Here is a 21,678-nt window from a genome sequence, read left to right on the forward strand (position 1 = left end):
TTGACATTGACTTTGACGTTTATTTCCAACCAGTTCAGACAACTAAAGTTTCCCTTGTGAGTGCAAAACCTCTCGGCTGCCCTGCACTTCCTCACACACACTCGGGATAAGATTGTGTGCTGAGGTGTTGAAAAAGGCAAAAGGAAGAAGGGGGCCAAGTCGAGTGTGAGGTGACAAAGAGAAAAAAAAAAACATGCTGAAACGTCCTGAAGTCAGTCAGGCGGCTGGTGGGTGAGTGGGAGATGAGAAAGAGAGAGGAAAAAAAAGAGGAAACTGCACCGAGCCATTCATTTGAGAGGAAAGGAACAGAGAAATGAAATGGGGAAGGAGCGCTGTGGAAACTCCAGCTGCCTGCCGCTGGCTCACCGAGAACCAGCTCTGACCGGTCCTGTCCTGTCCTGACGCACAGGATGAGACTCCATCCATCAGAGCAGAGCAGCCAAGTAAGACTGCGAGATTAGCAAACACCAGCTGACGGCACACGGACGCCAGGCTGCATACCTCCATCGGCCTGACGTCATGTTCTCCAGACGTCTCAGGAGCTTTTATATATATATATACACACACACACACAGCTCTGGAAAACATTAAGAGACCACTCCAACATGTCCCTAGTAAATCAGCTTCTCTACATGTTTGGCAGCACAACTCACTCTACTCAACCAAATCATATTTAATGAAGATCATAAAAAACACTGTTGTTTTGTTCTGAACTCTCCTTAAGACGTAAGACTTAAAAAAGAAGTAAGCGGAATGTTTGTGTTAATATAAGTCTTAAATAGTTCTATCTTCCGACAGCAATCACTTATATCGAGTGTTTGGTCTGAAACACGGGTCTGTCAGTCACTCTGCTCTGCTGTAAGCCGAGGAGAAAACTTTCCTTGTATCCTACAACCTTTATCCAATGAGGAGAGAGAACGGCATAAAGGGGCGGTCCTCTCTGTGTGTGCAGCCAAGGGATGCGCGTGAATGTGGTGACGTAGGGACGAGGGCGGGGACTGCTAACTCCATCGGCTGACAAGAAGTTAGCCAAAACGGCCGGATCGCTTACTTCTGCTTTAAGACGTTGTGTTGTGTTGTTTAAAAATGATGAACTTGTTTTCTTTTTCATTATTATTATTATTAATCGAGGTCTGAAAAGACTGGAACTTTTTTTGTTTATTTTGACCAGTTGCCATTTTCTGCAAATAAATGCTTTTAAAGGGATAGTTCAACATTTTATCAAATCCTCCTCTCACCATAATCCTTATAGTCATAGCAGTAGGTTCATCACCTTTAATTATCGGTGCATGTTGTTTTGAGATTGGCGGGGCAGAGACGTGAGCTGCTCAGTGAACACAATGGAGGTGAACGGTACAGGTCCCCTGTCTCTCATCAAACTCATCAAATACACAATCCAACAACTCCACAACGCTCTGGTGGACAAGTTGTGACCTGCACATTCACCACGCTATGAGATAATAACAGAACGCTACGAGACGGAGTTGTTTTAGAGGCAAACACAGCCGGAAATACTTTCCAGACTCGGCTGCTGGGCAGAGGGATTTCAAGAGCGCAAGTAGTTCAGAGTATTTGCTTTATGCGTTGTAATGTTACATAATTATACGTGATTATTTCATAGCGTGGTGAATGTGCAGGTCATAACTTGTCCACCAGAGCGTTTTGGAGTTGTTGGATTGTGTATTTGATGAGTTTGATGAGGGACAGGGGACCTGTAGCTACCGTTCACCTCCATTGTGTTCACTGAGCAGCTCACGTCTCTGCCCTGCCGATCTCAAAATAACATGCACCGATAATTAAAGGTGATGAACCTACTGCTATGAATATGAGGATTATGGTGATAGGAGGATCTGACTAACTGTTGAACTATCCCTTTAAACGACAATATTTTTATTTCAAATTCGGGAGAAATGTTGTCAGTAGTAAATAGAATAAAACAAAAGTTTTCATTTTATAAATAGAAAAACCAGCCAGAGAAACTGATCATTTTGAAGTGGTCTCTCTAATCTTTTTTCCACAGCTGTACTGGAGTGGAACCAGAGGTGGTGTTAGGACCCTCGCTCTCTGCGTCTGGAAGGGATTTACAGACATGATGGAAAAAATAAAAACACCTAAAACCCACCAGCACCTGGTGGAGCAGATTCACACCGCTACATAAATCCTGAGCCCGGTATCAACAACAACCAGCAGCAGCAGCAGCAGCAGCCTGTGTCTGTCTGCTCGCTGCGCTCCAATCTCATATTTCTGAGCTAACTCTTGACCTTTTGACATTCACTCTTCTCACATCATCATCTTTTTTTTCCTTTTTCCTTCTTCTTCTTTTTTCCTTTCTCCCCCTCGGTCAGTCACATGCATGAGACAGAGCATATACTGTCCTCCCTCCATCTCACGCTGCCATCTCCTGCATGGTAAAAATAGTCTGCAGCCTGGTCTTCACCCGGCAGAATGAAGCTCTCTGTGTGTGTGTATGTGTGCATGTGTTTTTGTATATATTTTCCAGCCAAACACGCCCCGAAACCCGAGGTTAAAAGCTTATTCAATAAGGATTTCTCCACAAAAAAAACAAAACATTGACAGCCAGTTTGTTTGTTGGCAGGAAAAGACAATCAGTGGAGCAGCAAAAAGCAAAGCAGGCGCTAAGAGTGGTCGACTACCAGATGGTCGGGTGGTGATGACACAGATATTTTATAAAAGAAAGAGAAAAAAGAAGATTAAAAAAAGGGGGGGGGGGGGTTGTTGAGGAAGTAAAACATGTTAAGGCCACTGACAGAAAGTAGAAAAAAAAGACCTGTGGAGACCAAACCCAGGAAGCAGAGGGGGCTCGGGCACGTGCAACCAACGAGACGAGGAACAAGAGGAGGAGCTTTGTGTGCAGCCGTGGGAGTGTGTGTGTGTCTATATGTGTGTGTATTGTTGTTTTTTCTGTAACATGAAGCTGTTTACAAGATTTGAATGAGAGGAATGACGAGAGGGCGAATTAAAACTCCTTCCTCCTCCTTCTCCTCCTTCTTCTTCTCGCTCCCTGTTTTCTCTGGTTGGTTGGAACAGCGAGTGCTGAGTTTGCATCCACAGGAGGGGAATGAGGAAGTGAAGCAACGAGAGATAAAGAGAGGGAATAACAAAGGAAAGTGAGGGAAGGAGCCAAAGAAAAGACAGAAAGAAAGAAAAAAAGAAAGACATAAAGAAAGAAAGAAAGAAAGAAAGAAAGAAAGAAAGAAAGAAAGAAAGAAAGAAAGAAAGAAAGAAAGAAAGTGGTGCAAGAATAAGACGGAGGAAATCTCAAGTTTCGGGTCCAAACACACCAGTTGGGTGGGTCACCTCGACCTGGGGAGTTTCAATTACCCATCATGCATCAGATGCTGCTTCAGACCCACCCCCCCCACACACACACACACACTCCCCCCCACCTGAGGAATAAAGGTTACAGCTTTCTTAAAATAGTTGTTTTCCTCGGTAACGGCCCCCTGACCCAGAGCCTCAGGAACAGGACGGAGGAGGAGGAGGACGGAAAAGTCCGAGCATCAACACACACACAGACACACACACACACAACTCAACACACACACATACACACACAGACACACAACTGAACTCAACACACACACTTACTGCTTGAGACAGCAGCATAAATGAAACATTTGCTGAGGCCTGCAGGGAGTCGCTCCACAGCTAGAACAACACACACACACACACACACACACACACGGTACCGACGTGTTGTACAGTAACAGTAGAGTAACTCTCCTCGGCCTCGGCTTGTGTGTGTGTGTGTGTGTGTGAGAGAGTGAGAGAGAGAGAAAGAGAGAGAGCGAGCAGCTGAAACCGGAGAAGACGAAAACAAGCGAGACTAAAGAGTGGGAAGCAATGAGGGTGGGAGTGGTGGTGGGTGAGGGAGGGGGAGTGGGGGGTGTCAGTCTGGGTCCCAGTCGGCCGCCTGAATAGGAAACTGAAAAGCATGGGTGTGGAGATACACACACACACACACACACACACACACTCAGTTCCCCTGTCGCTGCTTCCTGTTTGCCTCCTCAGTGACAGTCTGTCTCAGCTCCCACCGAGCTCTGTGATAATAAACCAACACACACACACACACACACACGGTAACTACAACAACCAGCCAGCCGACCACCTCTGATGAGACAGATGAACTCCCATGATGCATTTCCACCTTCAACAACAACAAGAACAAGAACAAGAACAAGAACAACTCTACTCTACTGGAACGATCAAACATCTGCACAGATTTGCATCGTCAACACAGACACTGAAAAAAACCAAATTATCGCCTTTAATCCGACTGTAACTGGACAACTGAGTGCATGTGAACGTACTGACTGAGTTGGTCCATGTGTCCTTGTGAGGATGAAATAATAATGAGTGGAGGTCTTTTTTTGGCTCCCAGCCAGACGTGAATAATAAATGACTAACGTAGACGTTTAACCACTCTCTCTCTCTCTCTCTCTCTCTCTCTCTCTCACGTGGCCTCGTCTCTTGTGATGCAGCACTTTCTCTGACAGATGACATCACCCCGACCACTGCCTCCCTCTCTCTCTCACTCTCTCCTCCTCTTCTACTCCCATCCGTCCGTCCATCCATCCGTCCATCCAGTCTCTCTTTCTCCCAGCGGTCTCCTGTCAGCTGTCTCTCAGCTTTATCTCCTCTTCCTCCTCCATCCATCTTTGTTCCCTCTCTCTCTCTCTGATGCATCTCTCTCTCTCGCTGTCACACTTCACAGCGATGCTTTAATCCACTCTCCTGCCTTTTCTTTCCTCTTATCCCTCCCTCCCTCCACTTCCCCCACTGCCTTTTATTCATTTACCCCTGATAATCACATCTGGGTTCGATGCTCGGCTGATTTACTGATACTGACGTTATATCAGAAATCTGCTTTATTGATTTAATCTTTTCTTTTCGTTTCTTTTCCACCAGAAACATTAAACTTGTTTCAGTAAATGCTAACAACACACTCTCTAGCAGTATTATGCTGCGTTCGTACATGACACCTAGTCTGAACTCAGGTTTTTACGACCTCCTACTTGAAAAAGTGCAACCGAACGCCGCCTCATGTCGGAGCTCCTCCCACACGGGAAATTCTGAGAAAAAGAAATCTACCTACGACTCCTCAGAGAAACAACAATCTGCACCAGCGCAGAACCACTCGGTCAAAGATTCAAATGCACTTTAAAAGCCAAAATATCTTAAAATGTCATGAAATATACTTACTCACGGTTGCAGAAGTAAATTCAGGTTGTTATTTGTCTTCGATTTTAAATGATCTGTTTCATTATTTTAACAGGCTTCTTTTTTTATTCTATAGCTAGAGTTTGTACCTTTTGTAATATTTTCGTGAAGCACTTTCAATGCAAAGTTTGTACCGTTTTTGGTTTATTCTAGCGTGCTGCGTCTTGAATGCTTTGAAGTTGGAAATTTATGTTTTCAACTGGGAGACTCAGATTTCCGAGTTGTATCGAACGCAGCATTATTAAACACAGCAGCATCACAATCCAGTCTCTCTAACTGGAGGACAAATTAAAACAGTGGAAGTAAAATATGTTTGAAAGCATTATAATATATATACACTATTATATAATACAGTATGTCTTGTGGGACAATTAATCCTTCATTGTTTGGTGGCACCAAACTAAATCACTCTGTATGATGAATTAAAAATGGCCAAGGAAAAATATAAATATGTACTAGGCTACAACATAACACATTTTTATGTTTTGTAGAAATATACTCTGGCAATGGAGGGAACAACAGCCTTTTTAAATTGTGTGTAATTGTTCTTTTTCTCTGCTTTTGTACTGTCATGATCACAGACTCTCCTCCAGTAAACAAAACTGAAGGTTAATTTGGGAATAGACAGATAATTATTATCATTATTTAGGCTTTGTGTGACATTTTCTACAGATGTTGTTGTGAATTCTTGAATGATTTAAGTGCTGTGTAGCTCGGTGAATCGCTGCCACTCACCGTCAGAGACGTGAAGGTCATGCACATGCCTCCGAACCCGTTCAGCGCCAGAGCGAAGAAGATCAGTATGGACAGATCTGCAGCAGGAGAAACAACAGAGCGGATTAGAGCCACGGGCAGATGTGGTTTATTCTCTGCTGACTCAACAACGCACCTCCCACACATCCCATCTGCTGGAGTGGCACTGCACCATGAAGCTACACAACCTCTGTGCTGCTGTATGATACTGTAACTGCTCGACTACAAAAGGCGCCATGATGGAGATCAGCAGCGCGGTCGGACTGCATGACGCCGTTAAAGTGATGAATGTGAGAGATACGTACTGTTGGGATCACTGGCTCCATAGGCGATGAGCAGGCAGGAGAAGGCAAAGCAGGCACTGGAAACACACACACACACACAGTCATGGGTTATATAGGAATACGAAGAAGACAGCTGTCTCGTCATCATCATCATCATCATCATCATCATCATCATCGTACCTATACAGGCCAGAGCTGCTCTGCTTTTAACCTTTAAAGCCCCACATGGACTAATAGAGTTCCGCTTCCCTCGTTTTTTGAATGGGATTTTGGTAAAATACCTCAAATTAGGTCTGTGGTTAACAAAAGCTTAAAGGGATAGTTCAGCATTTTGGCAAATTGGTCCATTGCCATAATCCCTATAATTTTAGAAGTAGATCCGTTACCTTTAATTGTTGGTGCAAGCTATTTTTAGAATGGCGGAGCTGCTCAGAGCTACGCTATGGAAGCTAATGGGATTTCATGGTTTCCCACACAGGAAGCCTTTGTGTGCACAACTTTTCAACTCAAGAAGCTTAGACCACTGTGCATGTGTTTTCTTAAACTGCAGTGAGTTGACCCCTCAGGCCTACCGTAGGGATATTTCAACATTTTTGGCAAATTCGCTCATCAAACTGATCAAATACACAATCCAACAACTCCAAAACGCTCTAGTGGACAAGTTGTGACCTGCACATTCAACACACTATGAGGTAATAACAGAACGTTACGAGACAGAGTTGTTTTAGAGGCAAATACAGAGACTGTTTGCTGGAACACTGTCCCTGAAGGCAACGTGCATCAGCTGTTTTGCATGTATTATGTTAGATTCTTGTCTTGTTATTCCTGGTATTTTACCTCATGCACTTTTCATTGTAGGCTACATTGTAAAGTGTTTTGAGACCATGTTGCATTGTGATTCTACACTTTAAATAAAGACTGATTTCCTCGTCCAGCCTCACCTGCCCAGAAGCCTCAGCTTGCGAGGTCCGTATTTGTCCATGACGATGCCCATGGGCAGCGTGATGGCCGACAACAGGAAGGAGCCCACGGTGAAGGCCAGGTTCAGCATCTCGTCCTGGTCCTTGCAGATGGGCCAGCCGTTTATCTCCAGGTACTCCTCCTCCGGGCCCTGAGCCTCAGCAGTGGAGGCGTTGGAGATGTTGAAGCTGGAGCTGTTGTCTGGAACGAGAGAGAGAGAGAGAGCAGAGGGGGGAAGACGTTAGATGTAGGACATTTAGTTTATTAATGGGTTGATCTTAAAGGTAGAGTTGGAGATCCTGGAAAAACGCAAACATTTTGAAAATACTACAACGTGACATTGTATGTGATTGAATGCCATTTTTTGAGGGTTGTTCAATCGTTCCCCAGGCAAGTTCATTTTTTTTCATTTTTGTGAAAGCGCCTTTATTTACTCAGTTGCAATCGGGTGTTAAGAGGATTTCTAGCAGATTAAGATCTCCAACCCAACCTTTAATGTTGCGTTCACGATGATTGGATGTTGTTTTTACAGGATTGTCTGTTCCACAGGTGACTTTTTGTGAAAAAGCATTTAATTAATTGGTTGCGATCAGAGTGTGAAGAGGATTTCCAGATATTTAGTAAAAAAAATGCTCTAGGATAGGATCTCCAACTCTACCTTTAAAACTTTGTAATAACACTGGTCGCTCCAAATGATAAGGAACCATAAACTTTGAAATGTTCTTCTGACTTAAACACCAGAACATTTGTAATTCTACTACATTTGGTCCAGACTGAAGTTTTGCATGAACTTCCATGAATTTTTTTCAGATAATTCAAGTTAATTCACCTGAGATCCTCTCACTCTGGTCATTCATACAATAAACGGCCCTCAGAGGACGACTTCTAATCAAGATTGTAAATGCAACGTTACACCTACATTATGCATCTTAGAATTTAGTACTGATCTTCTGATTAAAATGCTAAATGAATTTTTTTTTAAAAACTAAAACATGATGCATCTAGTTTGTTAAACCTTGGACTGCAACAATAGCTACCAATGCATTTGGAATAATAGTCCAATAATAACACTGGACACTTTGCATGTATTTGACTTTTTAAAGAAAGACCAGAACATGGCTGACATGTTTATGTGTGTGTGGGTTTAGGGCCAACGCCTCTTATTACAGACGCCCAGACCGTCACCAGCTCGGTTCCCCTCAGTGATGGTCAGTGTAAAGGTCAGGAGCTACTAGAGCGCTGCCTCGCCTCCGTCACAGCAAACAAACACTGTATTTTTATGTATCTATTACATCGAAGCTTCATCCCTGTGTTGACAACGCTGCAGACTGTAAACACGCCGCGCTGACCGCTGGTGGAAACATGATCACTCGGTGCGTCAGTCGTGGACATTCAGTTATAGGACCGACCCAACTGTGGCTGGTCAGCAAAATACAGGACTTGTGCTTGTAATTAGATTATTATATATAATAATTTAATGATTTTTACGTTTTATTCTAAAAGTGTGATGATGAAACAACAGCAGGAACTTGTTAATGTAGAGAGTTCTGGCTGATTTCAAATAAACAACCTCTTTCCACGCTCTTTTGAACAAACTACCAGGTAAAAAACATTTCTTTTTTTATGTGTTTGAGCTCTTTTAAAGAACGTTAAATCTCAATCTTGGATTTGTGCGGTAAGTCCTCTTATTTCATGCTGCAAACTCATATTTTATGCTATATTTTAGTCTAGTTTTTATATATATTCTTTTTTTCATGCTGTACATTCTTTATTTATTGATTTTTATTCCCTTCTAGGGTGACTACTTAACATCAGTCCAGATGTAAAACAGCCTTTTGGCTAATTCTGGCATGTTTACATTTGTTAAAATGTTTTATTCCCTGATTTTTAAACCTTTAAATAAATAAATGCTTGATTTTAATTGTATGTTTAAATGTTTGGGTTGTATTTTAATTCTTATGCTGTTTCTTTTTCCATTTCCAGTTCTTACTTGTTTTTATGTAAAGCACATTGAGTCGCCCTTTGGTATGAAACGTGCTACATAAATGAAGCTGCCTTGCCTTTATTAATGATATTATTATTAGTGATTATTTAACAGTGTCATTACTGTTGTTGTTATTGTTTCTAATGAAGCTCTTTGAGGCCTGAGCCCCCCCACCCCCCGATGGAGGAAGCCAGCAGCGACTTATTATTAAACGGTCATGTAAACACACTGATGGGAAAACAACAAAAAAATCCGGTAAGTAAACAGCCTCCAGGAATAGTCACACCAGTGAAGTGAAGTGACCCCCCGGCTGCTCGGCGGAGACGGGGGCCGGAGGGTCGGGGACGGGGACTCTCTGTAACAGTTTCAGTCCGTCATGAAGCTGAATCACTGGTAAACACAGTCCACTGGGTTCATGTGGAGTCTATTTCTGTATCTATCTGCTCCAGTCGCCTGCTGCCTCCGGTGAAACTGAGAGAGAGACAGAGACAGACAGAGAGGAAAAACAGCTGCTCTCTCTCTCTCACCTTGACTTTGTGCTTGGTTGAAAACAATAGAAACGGACTTAGCTGTTAGCACATGTTTCATGTCTGGAGGGGGAGGAGGAGGAGGGGGGAGCTGTAAACCTACTTAGTCATCAGAGTGTTTTCTTCGTTTTTAGACCTGGGGGCGAGTTGTTGTCGGCTGCAGCCAAAGTCCCGACGCTGCTGCTGCTAATAAACAAAGAGGACTGAAAATCTGCTTTGCCTTTGTTGTTGCGATGTCGAGTCCAGAGGCGGATTTAAAGGTGAGAGGGAGGAGGAGGAGGAGGAGGAGGAGGAGGTGTTGACGCTGCCTCCGTTCACCCCTCCACTCTGCAAAAACTCTTACCAAGAATATTTGTCTTATTTCTAGTCAAAAACAAATCTAATTATACTTAAAATAAGACTCATCACATTTTAAAAGTAGCTTGTTTTCACACACTTTTTACATCTTTCAAGCATATTCTCACTTGAAATAAGTAGAAAAATCTGATAGTGGAGTTTGTCTTTCTTATTACAAGCACAAAAAGATTTTTTTTTTTACTTATTTCAAATGAAAATTAGTTTGAAACAAGTGAAAATGATCTAAAAACAAGTTAATTTTTAGGCTATGAGACTTATTTTAAGTGGAAAGAGATTAGTTTTCACTAAAAATTAGACATTTTGACAAGAAATAAGACAAATATTCTTGGAAGGACCTCTCCACCCGCCCTGGGCTCACGCTGCAGGGAGGAAAAAACTTCAGAGGAGCGACAGGAAGCTGTTGTTGTGTGACACTGAGCTGCGTCCCAGCGCAGGGAAAAGGAGGATGTGAAGTGGGTGAAAGGTGACGAGGCCACGATGAACCCATGCAGCGATGACTCTGCAGCAGCGGTGTTTTTAATGCAGGTTAACGTGAATCCATGGAGGTTTGACTCATCATGAGGACACAGAGCTGGAAAAACAAGAACTCAGCTGCTTCTGTTGTGACACATTTTACTCGAGTAGATCCTGACTATGGAGAAAATCAATATGATTCATGTGGAGTTTCCATCATGTGGTGCATTCAGGAGCAAAACGACGCTGATGGGACGTTCACATCAGTGTAGCGTGATCAGTGAGTTTGAGATCAGTAGTCAATCTACAGACGCCAGATGTTGATAACAGCTGACCCCAGACTCAGAGGGGAGTAGCACTAGCGTATCATAACAAAATATTGGTGAAATGAACGAGTTTCGCTGTGGATAATGTGTTATTTAGAGGCTGCATTGCGTGCCCCGTGTTCTCGCATTATACGGATATACGCGGCTCTCGGGCTGGATCTAATTTCGTCTCAACGACTTGTAATGACACCAAAATTATCTGGGTGAGTAAATGATCGTATTTTATGCTAGAAATAAGGTCCAAATTGTAAAAAAAAAAAAAGGCAATTCTCCTTTAACATCTGGTCTGAACAGGTTCTCTGGGCCAAAACATCGACCTCCAAGAGGCTCGAGGTGAAAAGTCAAGAGTTCATCCTCTGGAGACGACGACTGCAGATCAGTCATCATCATCACAGCTTCTGACCAATCACAAGCCACAAATAAACTAAGAGCAGTGACATCACACGTGCATCTCTCCTCCTCCTCCTCTTCCTCCTCCTCCGTGATGAAGCCTCTGGGTCGATGTGTGGCCCAGGCCGGTGTTTACTGGAGCTTTATTGGAGCATTAAGTGCTGACGGTCGGACTAACAGGAGGGAGCAGCATCTGTCCCCCCGCGGCCGCGCAAACCGCTGACGAATCAAACGGTCGCAGGCAGCAGCAGCAACCCTGAGTCAACACGGGTAGAGACCTCACACACACACACACACACACACACACACACACACACACACATACACAAACACCGTACACCTGCTCCTCCTTCATGGGTGTTTCCCACTCATCTCAACTCTGTAAAAACTTTTTTTTCCTGAGTGTGTGTTATTATAATGAACTAAAACTAAGATTAGAAATAAAACTAGCAGTGAAAAAATAATTTAGTAAACTGAAATAAAAGTAAAAATGACCATTTTCCCCCAAAACTAGAACAATGGGCCTCATTCACCAATATCTTCTTAAGAACCTTCTTAGATTCTTTCTTAAGTTGTTCTTAAGAAGTTCCTTAAGAAAACCCTATGTCAGATTCATCAACGCGTTCGTAAGCCTCAGAATTGTTCACAGCTGTGTTCCTACTTGATGAATGCCATCTCCTCGTAAGTTGAGGGCGTGTGCCAGGTGAGTCTAATTAACATAGGATTAGCATAGGTAACAGCCCCATCAATGCCCGTAAAAGGGCATGAGACTGCAGGGCCGTGTGCAAACAGAACCCACAGGCACTGAGCAGAGAAAGTGAAGTGAGAAGGAAAGTTGAAATGCTCAAATGAAAATCTGGGAGGGAGCACCAGACTCCAAACGTAAAAAGAACTTAAGTAGTGAAGTGGCGCTACTGCGGCAGGAATGAGACAAAGAAACAAACAAAAGGCTTATATTTAGTTTATATTTTTATATTTATATTTATATTTATATTTAGTAGCGTCAGCAGTGGATGCAGCTCTTAGGTTGTTATCAGAGAGACCACACTCTCACGTGTGCCATCATAAATATTATTATTATTATTATTATTATATCATATTATCACCTATGAAAAAAAAAACAGTTGTGTGTAGCGTGAACACTTACAGTAAGTGCACTGTTGCAGCCCACAATTAGGAAAAAAAAAATCATATCGGCAGCTGTATGCCCCCCCCCCCCCCCCCCCCCCCAAAAAAAAAAGAGAAAAAAAAACAACTGATATGAATTAAGTGTCTATAATGTTTTTTAAGAGACTGCAATGATTTGTCAATTATTATTATTAATATATATGATTATTAAAAACATCATAAAAGATAAGAAAATAATTCTTATTCAAATCATATAATATCATACAACTGCAGAACAAAAGAAAACGCTATAATCGGTTATTTTTGCAGAAGTCTCAGCACCTAAAAGTGCGTAAGTATACTCCTGACTGTTCTTAGATTTTGTTCTTAGTTAAGAACAAATTCTGGATAAGAAAACATTCATGAATGCCACAATCTTCGTAAAAACTTCGTACGTAGGACTTAAGAACAAATTTGTTCCTAAGAACGGTTCGTGAATGAGGCCCAATGAACGCGCAAAGCTACCTGAAACTAAAGTTCAGTCAGATAACATCAGCTTAGTTTTAGTTTCCTTAAGACGTCTAAAGTGAATGTAACATGATGAGGACTGATGGGAACATTATGTGATGCAACTAAAAGGGAAAATCCCACAAATGTGGAAGTTCATCCTCAGAGGTCTGACAGAGGCTTTCTCCTAAAACCTGAAAAACTATACTAGTCAATTCCTCAAAAACAAAAACTAAACTAAAACTGCTTCATCACTTGTTGAACTCACTAAAACTAAACGGAAATAAAAAAGCGAACTGAAAAACTAAATAGAAATAAAAGCAAATCAATTTTTTAAATTTATAATAATCCACATTTCGCCAAATTCCTCCCCCCCCCTGTACTTCCAGCGAACGCCAACCGTCCTCCAGTCGCCTGCTTCAATGATTCACCAACTATGTCAACACTTTGGTTTCCTTGGTTACGCAGGTCTATCAGCGTATTAACATCACGCACCATCAGAGCAGCAGCAGTAACCTCAGGCTGCTGCTCCCTGTGATCACTGCTTCTTAGATACAAGATTAAAGCACAACTGAGTAAACATGGAGGAGGTCAAGTGACGGTTAGGAAGGTTAGGAAAGGTCCAGCAGCGTCAAGGAAACACGACGCTCACACACAGGAAGAGAAACAGTGTGTGTTTTCTAGATAGTGTCATTATGCAAAAGTTTGGGCCCCCCCTGGTTTAAAATGTCTGTCAATGTGACAGTTCAGCAAGTGGAAGATGAAACGACCTCTAAAAGACATAAAGTTACAGATGAAACATTCCCTTTACATCCTAAACAATACTATTTTTCATTTTTTATGTCCATCTTTTACATTTTCAAACTGACCGAGACTAAACGAGGGGCAGCAAGACGATGACGACACACCGAAGCTACTTTGTTGATAGCTTGTCGATCCAACATGGCGGCAGACGCTTTACCTTTTGATGCAGCGTTAAAAAAAAGTCTTTTATGTAGTTTAGACCACAAGTTTATTTTGAAAAAAGACCAACATTTAGCGTTTTTTTCCTCATCGGATTTCTGTTGCTCTACATACGTCATCGGGTATGATTGATACGATTGGCTATAAGCTACGTGCAGATGTTTGATAGACATTCGTAGCGCCCAATGAACAGCTCTGGGCTTTCATAAACCACACCTCAAATACGGAAAAATGAACGGGTGGTTAGCCAGGCTACAAGTCTCCTGAGTTTCCTATTCTGTCGCAGGCTGCTGCTTTGTTTCCCCTTTTCACTCTAAAACTGTAGAAAACAAAAAATAATACACTGATGTTGATTAATATATTGAAAAAGACTGTTTTATTATGTCTTTTGCACGACACTGTACGTAACCAGTCACACTGAGAAACAACTCAGAAACAACAACGAGTCAGAGACAGAGACAAAGAGGTGAGAGCAGCTGATGAGTGAGATGGTGAAAGAGGAGGTGGAGGAGGTGGGTGGTGTATATCTCACTTTTTCTGCTGTGCGACAAACAAACAGACACACACACACGTCACAGCAGAGAAACCACAAGCTGAGTCGCACCGGTCGTCACCATCGAGAGTTTCACTGAGGAGGAAACTGAAAAACACATGTCTGATTCAAGCTCCGTTAATGATCCATACTGTGACTTTAGGCCTCTCCCCTCCTCCCTCCTACGTGACCACGTCTCTGTGGAAACAGGAAAACGCCCTCGCTCCTCCTCCGTATCTCTGTGCATCTGCAGACGTGCTGCAGCAGGAGGTCGTCGTGCCACTCGGTGAAATTCCTTCACTCGCAACTCAAAAATTCACACAGATTTGATAAGAAAGAAGAAAAACACGCTGAGTCTGATCTGTGTTTTCCCAACAAAAAGTTCGTTAGCAGTAGGTTCGTTACCTTTAATTGTCGGTGCAAGCTATTTTTAGAACGGTGGAGCAGAGCCGCGAGCTGCTCAGAGCTAAGGCTACGGAGGCTAATGGGATTTCTTGGTTTCCTTCATCAAACTCATCAAATACACAATCCAACAACTCCCAAACGCTCTGGTGGACAAGTTGTGACCTGCACATTCACCACGCTATGAGATAATAACAGAACGTTACCAGACAGAGTTGTTTTAGAGGGAAATTCAAATTCATGCAAAACCGCTGATGCACGTTCCCGTCCGAGACAGTTTTTCAGCAAGCAGTCTCTGCATTTGCCTCTAAAACAACTCTGTCTCATAACGTTCTGTTATTATCTCATAGCGTGGTGAATGTGCAGGTCACAACTTGTCAGAGCATTTTGGAGTTGTTGGATTGTGTATTTGATGAGTTTGATGAGCGAATTTGCCAAAAATGTTGAAATATCCCTTCAAATAAATGAGTGAATACTACGGTAGCCCTGAGGGGTCAACTCACTGCAGCTTAAGAAAACACATGCACAGTGGGTCTGAGGTTCTTGACTTGAAAAGTTGTGCAGACAAAGGCTTCCTGTTGGTGGACTTCCAAAATAAGATGAGTTTGTTTGTTTTATAATAACATCTATATCACACTTAGCATTAGCCGTTAGCCTGGTCCATCACTTTTATTTGTCCCTGGAAACACGTCTGTTTGGTGTTGTGAGTTGTTGTTTTTTTTTTAGCACATACTGAATTTGCAGCTTGTTTGCGTCTTTGCAGGTGTTTTTTTTCTTAAGCTGCAGTGAGTTAAGCCCTCAGGGCCACCGTAGGGTAAAGGTGGTTTCATAAGTTACACAGGTGGCAATGAACTTGAGTGATGAAAACTTTAGGAATCTGTGACAAATAGCAGCGACGCTCTGTGTTTGAACCTACAGTAAATATGGTTTCTAAACCTTCATACTGTAAAAAAGCAAAAATACTTATTCTAAACATCAGTACTTTGCCTAAATTCAAAAATAAGTTACTAGATGTGGTCACTGTCCCCACAAATCGTAGTTTAATTAATTCATTTGTTTACTTCAATTAGTTTTATTCCCAAACTCTCTTCTCTTTTGTTCTTACTGTGTGAAACAAAGGAGAACTAATGACAGCATCATTAACTACCTGTTTGTCTGCACTGTGCATGGCCTGCATTGTTCTTTTTGATACTAAAAAGAGGAACTTTGGTAGAAACCGCTGGGACGAATCACACGTTCATCCTCAAAAAAAAAAAAAAGATTTAACTGTGACTGCACGAAGGCTGACAAAAAAGATAAATGTTTAAAAAACAAACAAAGGAAAACCTCCTGAACAGAGCAGGTTGACAAGTCTGCACATATTTCACCCTGAGGCCGAACAAACACATCGACCTCACTGTGAGTAAACACACACACACACACAGAGAAGAAACAGAGCAGGTCTCACCCTCTTGACCTGATTACAGACTTCACACAGTTTACAGGAGTAAACAACCAAAAAACTGCTGAGGTGACGGTCAGAGAAGTGAAGGACCCGTCGACCTGAGACAGCGAGCGTGATCCAATCAGATAAACCACGATAAAACATCTGAGCAGTGCTCATCTTCTTCTACTCAGGGGAGATTAAACACACACACACACACACACACTGTTTCCACTCACACGTCACAACATGAGGATTATCACTTCGTATGGACTTAGAGTAAAGAAGGCAGCAGCGTCTCACACCGGGGCCCGATGAAACCGTTAAAACGAACGACTGAATGAATGAATGAACGAATGAATCCTCTGAGGCTTTCATCTCTCATCAAAGAGGCAGAGAGACAGAAAACACCTGTGTGATCATCACTCAGGATGAATGGAGCTCATTCACACATCGATCGGACACACTCACTGATGAGGAGGAGGAGGAGGACGGTGATGATGAACTGACCTACATTCATCTGAGGAGCCAGAGTCCTCGTCTGACTCACAATCTGATTTCACAGCGTCGGAGCAAAAAATCCAGACATGAAAAAAAAACTAATAACGCGCGTCTGAGTGCATCGGCTTTGATCAAAGAGAATAAAGTACTAATAATAATAATAATAATAGGAATATAAATCATGATATACTAGTAGCTACTACCAGTTATTATCTGTCATATTGTTGTATGATTCATGCGTATTCAATCAGTGTATATAATGAATTATGTGCAAACAGAATATGTATATATGATATTGTATTATATGTAATTTCTATATAGTTCATGGTGTACATAGGGTATAATTGTGCATAGAATATGTTCATTTTGTGTATTTATAGTATATATAGGGGAGACCGGGGTTGGTTGGCTACAGGGGTTGGTTGGCACACCCCTGTTTTCTGGCCTCCTGTTGGTCACAGACTCACAAATGTGACATCAAAATGATCATCTTTTTGAGCTGCACTTATCTAGTTTGTTAAAACATCTGAAAATTACTCACTTTTTTGCTGAGGGCAAAAAATCAGTTTTTTAGTACCAAAAGTAAAAAATTGCCCCCCGCACTTAAAGTGTTATAAAATTGCTTTGGATAAAGATATTGGAAATGTGTTACTTCCAGTTTGTAGAGATAGGAGTCAGCTTCAATTTGATATGAAACTTGAAAGTCTTTGATGAGTGATGTTACCTGGGCAACATCATATATTCACAAAAGTGGGTTTATTTTGGTCGGGGTTGGTTGGCACACTCATGTCGGGGTTGGTTGGCACACACAAACCAACCCCAAAATGCAGTATACATATATTAAATGTGATTAAACATAATTTCATACAATTCAGTGCACTGAGTGCAAGAAATGGGCACATGATTTATGCAGTGAAATGGGCCACAAAGCCTACATATGCCAATACTGTAATTCCAGTGATTCTATATAGGCCTTAATGTAAATAATCTGCATCCACCCCACACAGCAAATCTAAAACACAGTGAGATGGAAATAAATAAAAATACAAAGAGGTGATATGCTATATTTAAGAATAAATTATATGTTCATTGAATATTTTCTCTTTAAAAAAAAAAAAAAAGAAGCTCAAATCATTTACTGTTTGATGTTCTGTGTACGTGTTATCTTGTTTGTGGCCTTAAATGCCCTGTTTTAGTGTTATACATGCAAATATATGCATGCACTATGCTATCTCCTTAAATTTGAATATATTGGAATTAAATTTCCAATTTATTATTATATTGGTCGCTTCATCCATTCATTTTTACATTGTGCCAACCAACCCCATGAAGTGTGCCAACCAACCCCGTGTCGGGGCTGGTTGGCACAAGTGCGCAGTATGACTTTATTCATAAATAAATTGATTTTAGAATATAACTGTGGACATGGAAATGTGTTTAGTTAAAGCTGACACCTTAACCTTTCATTTGATGCTGGTTTGAGTATTCTCACATAAATGATGCCAGAGTGCTATGGCAAAGAGTGAAAAGTGTGCCAACCAACCCCGGTCTCCCCTAATCATATGTATTTTAGGTAGTGGTACACAGACGTATTATTATAATAATACACACATATTATCTGAAAAGGAAATACTTTGTTTTTCTTACTTTAACACTTTACATGTGCAAAAAGGAGCAGGAAGAAGTGTATACTTATTTAATCCTGCCCCCATTCACTAATAGATTATTATTATTACATGTTATATGTAATATAATGTGTATACGTATGAGAAAGTATGTAAAGGTGTGTGTGTGTGTGTGTGTGTGTGTGTGCGTTACTCCTCTTATAACTGTATTTGTTTTTATATGTTTGTTGTTGTTTTTGTCATTTTACATGTACAAAATAAAAATGAATGAATCAATATAACTCTGTTGGTTTGCTGGCAGTGCATCGACTCGCTCTCCACAAGGAAACCCCAACTGTCAGATCAATACGACCCCGGCATCGTGTTTGTTTTGCTGATGCACGTACATGCAGCAGCTGCTTTCAAAGGTCACCGTCCTCCGTAGGAAATTATAACACCTCAGCAAAATGAAAGAGAAGTACAGGGACATGGAGAAACTAAAACACGCCCACTAAAGGATGAAAGATGCCTCTGAGTGGTTTGATCCGGGCGTCGTCCTCCCGTTCAGATGCTGATTAAAAACCAACAAAAGGTTTAAGTTTAGGGAACTAGTGGTGGAAGCAAACAGGCCATTAGTTTAGCTGGTTTAGTTTACATGACAAATACGCTGCTGTGAGAGACAACGATGGTGCTAATGACATTTGTTTAGCATGTGATGAATGAGTGAATGAGAAGAAAGGGGAAGGGTTCCTAATATCGTCATTGGGGGTTTTATCTGTAGTTTATCACTTCAGCTCAGTGCTTTGATAACAGAGATTTACTATTTAGACTGTTTTCTCACAGGAAACACTGATTCCAGATGTTAAACACACAATCTGACTCTTTTTTTTTTTAATGTTATGATGTTTTTAGCATATGTTATTATGGTTGTATGGCTGGATATTTAATTATTTTATTAACGTTTCTTTCTGCACTGCACTTTGTTTGTTTAAAGGGATAGCTCAACATTTTGGCAAATTCTCCCCTCACCATAATCCCTATATAGAATATAGTCATTGCACTAGGTTCATTACCCTTAATTATCGGTGCATGTTGTTTTGAGATCGGCGGGGCAGAGATGTGAGCTGCTCAGTGAACACAATGGAGGTGAACGGTACCAGTCCCCTGTCCCTCATCAAACTCATCAAATACACAATCCAGCAACTCCAAAACGCTCTGGTGGACAAGTTGTGACCTGCACATTCACCACGCTATGAAATTATCACGTATAATTATGTGACATTACGACACATAAAGCAAATACTCTGAACTACTTCAGTCTTGAAATCCCTCCAGTAGTTCCAGCTGCATTTGCCTCTAAAACAACTCTGTCTCGTAATGTTCTGTTTTTATCTCATAGCGTGGTGAATGTGCAGGTCACAACTTGTTCACCAGAGCGTTTTGGAGTTGTTGGATTGTGTATTTGATGAGTTTGATGAGGGACCGTTCACCTCCATTGTGTTCACTGAGCAGCTCACGTCTCTGCCCCGCTGATCTCAAAACAACATGCACCGATAACTAAAGGTAATGAACCTACTGCTATGACTACAGGGATTATGGTGAGGGGAGGATTTGCCAAAAATGTTGAACTATCCCTTTAAAGAGAAACACTAGTTGTTGTTTTTCTGTACTTGTGCTTGAGAAATGACAATAAATCAGTCCAAGTCTAAGTTGTAAACAGTTGTTGCACATGAAAAAGGTGCAAACGAAGGTAAATATGTGATTTTAAAAAAAAGTATAAAGTGGTAAAAATGTGTTGAAAGAGGTCGACTCACCTGGTCTTTTGCACAGGTACGAGTAGAAGCCCTCGGACTTGAGCATGATGAGCAGGGAACCCCAGCCGAGCAGCACGGCAGAGAAGAGCAGGTTCTCGATGACCGCCGTCACCGCCATCCACCAGCGGCGGGAGAAGGCCGTGGCCAGCGTGGGCGCCATGTTGGCAGCGGTTCACAGGAGACGATGGAGCCTGGAGGACGGAGGGGAGGAGGACATGAGGATTTATTACACTTTAATTAATTAACATTTATTTATAAAGAGAATCTCTGCATGGAGATCTCTGAGCTGGATGATCCACGTTGTTTTGTTACAAATATAAAGTGTCAATAGTAAACAGCAGTGAGCAACACAAGCAATATATCAAAACATGTATAAACATTTCGGTATTGGTATTTTTAAACACAAGTTTAATTTGTGTTTTTTGAAGAGCACTTTGGTCCACTGGGTTTTTAAAGTGCTTTATAAATAAAGACGGTATTGTATTTAAACAAAATGACCATAAAATTTAATTAACAAATGCTTAAATAAATACATATTCACATACATAAATATACACACATGAATATATCACATCTTAAGGGATTTTATCAAAAATATTTTTATATTTTGTGTGTTATTTTCTTTAATAAGACAAGTGAATTGATAATGGAGATTTCTTCCAAGAAAAGGGGAAATTAGGATTGAGAACCGAGAAACTTTTCTTTGTGAATGAATAATTTTGCCATTAAAATAAAAATAATAACATTTTGTTTCAGCCTGGTGATGATGGTGATGGATGAAGGTGGGAAAACAAACAAGAAAAACAGCTGAGGCCTTTGAGGGGCATGATAATAAAAGAAAAACCTCTTGTCATTAATATTAAACATGCTCCCGCCCCCTGCCCGTCTCTGAGTGGCTGGAGGGGATTTAACAGCCTCTCTCCTATTGGCTGTTAGTGACATAGCTCGTGCAGCAGCTACACGTGAGGTTGATGTAGCGTTCAGCCCGTGTCGGGTGAGGAGGGGTGGGGGGGATGTACAGGGGTTTAACACCATAAAAATGTCATCGATTTGATTTTACCTTTAAAAAAAATCACATTAAAGGCTCAGAGTTAAATCCTTGACACATATTTGACAAAGTCACCAACTGCAGCTTTGTACAAATCAAAATAAACGATCAACTGTTTTGAATAAAATGTCAGCTTCAACTTGGTGAGAATTTAATAATATTAATAAACATAATCTTCTTTGTTTGCATGAAACCATCCGTGTCGACGATTCTCTGTGTCAGATTGCGACAAAAAGACACTTTAGGTACAAAAACAAGTCGCGTTAACGGAGAACTCCCACCGCACGTGAACGCAGCGCGAGCTCCAGCCGGTTCGAGCCAGTGCGGCGCGAGATTCGTCGCCGTGGCTCGGTTGTCTGCGCCCCGAGAGGCTTTTATTGTGATAAGACTCACACACAGTTAATCGCCCTCAACCGCGTCAGTAATCAGGCTAATTACAGCTAACGTGACGAGTATGATCAAAAATAAAACGCTGAACTCCCCGTGTGTCAATAGAAAC

General features: G+C 41.5%; 1 protein-coding gene and 1 long non-coding RNA gene across 5 annotated transcripts in view; one reads left to right on the forward strand and one right to left on the reverse strand.

The window, feature by feature from the left end:
• LOC146975789 (large neutral amino acids transporter small subunit 4-like) overlaps positions 1–21,678 on the reverse strand; it is a 43,822-nt gene that overhangs the window by 20,247 nt on the left and 1,897 nt on the right. The window contains exons 2-5 of one of the 2 annotated variants that reach the window (XM_085795020.1): positions 20,132–20,322; positions 7,223–7,442; positions 6,303–6,358; positions 5,980–6,056 (exon numbers count right to left, since the gene is read on the reverse strand). In XM_085795020.1, coding sequence (XP_085651146.1) covers positions 5,980–6,056; positions 6,303–6,358; positions 7,223–7,442; positions 20,132–20,291 — 513 coding nt within the window. In that variant the 5' untranslated portion in view covers positions 20,292–20,322. Of the gene's footprint in view, positions 1–5,979; positions 6,057–6,302; positions 6,359–7,222; positions 7,443–20,131; positions 20,323–21,678 lie in introns of those variants that run through there. The other variant, XM_085795019.1, reaches the window with a different exon arrangement.
• LOC146975790 (uncharacterized) lies at positions 8,493–20,685 on the forward strand. Of its 3 annotated transcripts, none has more exons than XR_015037453.1 (3): positions 8,493–8,916; positions 9,375–9,480; positions 20,148–20,685. It is a non-coding gene; the product is annotated as an uncharacterized LOC146975790 (long non-coding RNA). The 3 variants fall into 3 exon arrangements; XR_015037454.1 differs by having other exon boundaries at positions 8,496–8,843; XR_015037455.1 differs by lacking the exons at positions 8,493–8,916; positions 9,375–9,480 and adding an exon at positions 10,021–11,548.

Source organism: Trachurus japonicus, chromosome 13, assembly GCF_045865225.1.
Source record: "Trachurus japonicus isolate A0001 chromosome 13, Traja_1.0".
NCBI classification, from domain to species: domain Eukaryota; kingdom Metazoa; phylum Chordata; class Actinopteri; order Carangiformes; family Carangidae; genus Trachurus; species Trachurus japonicus.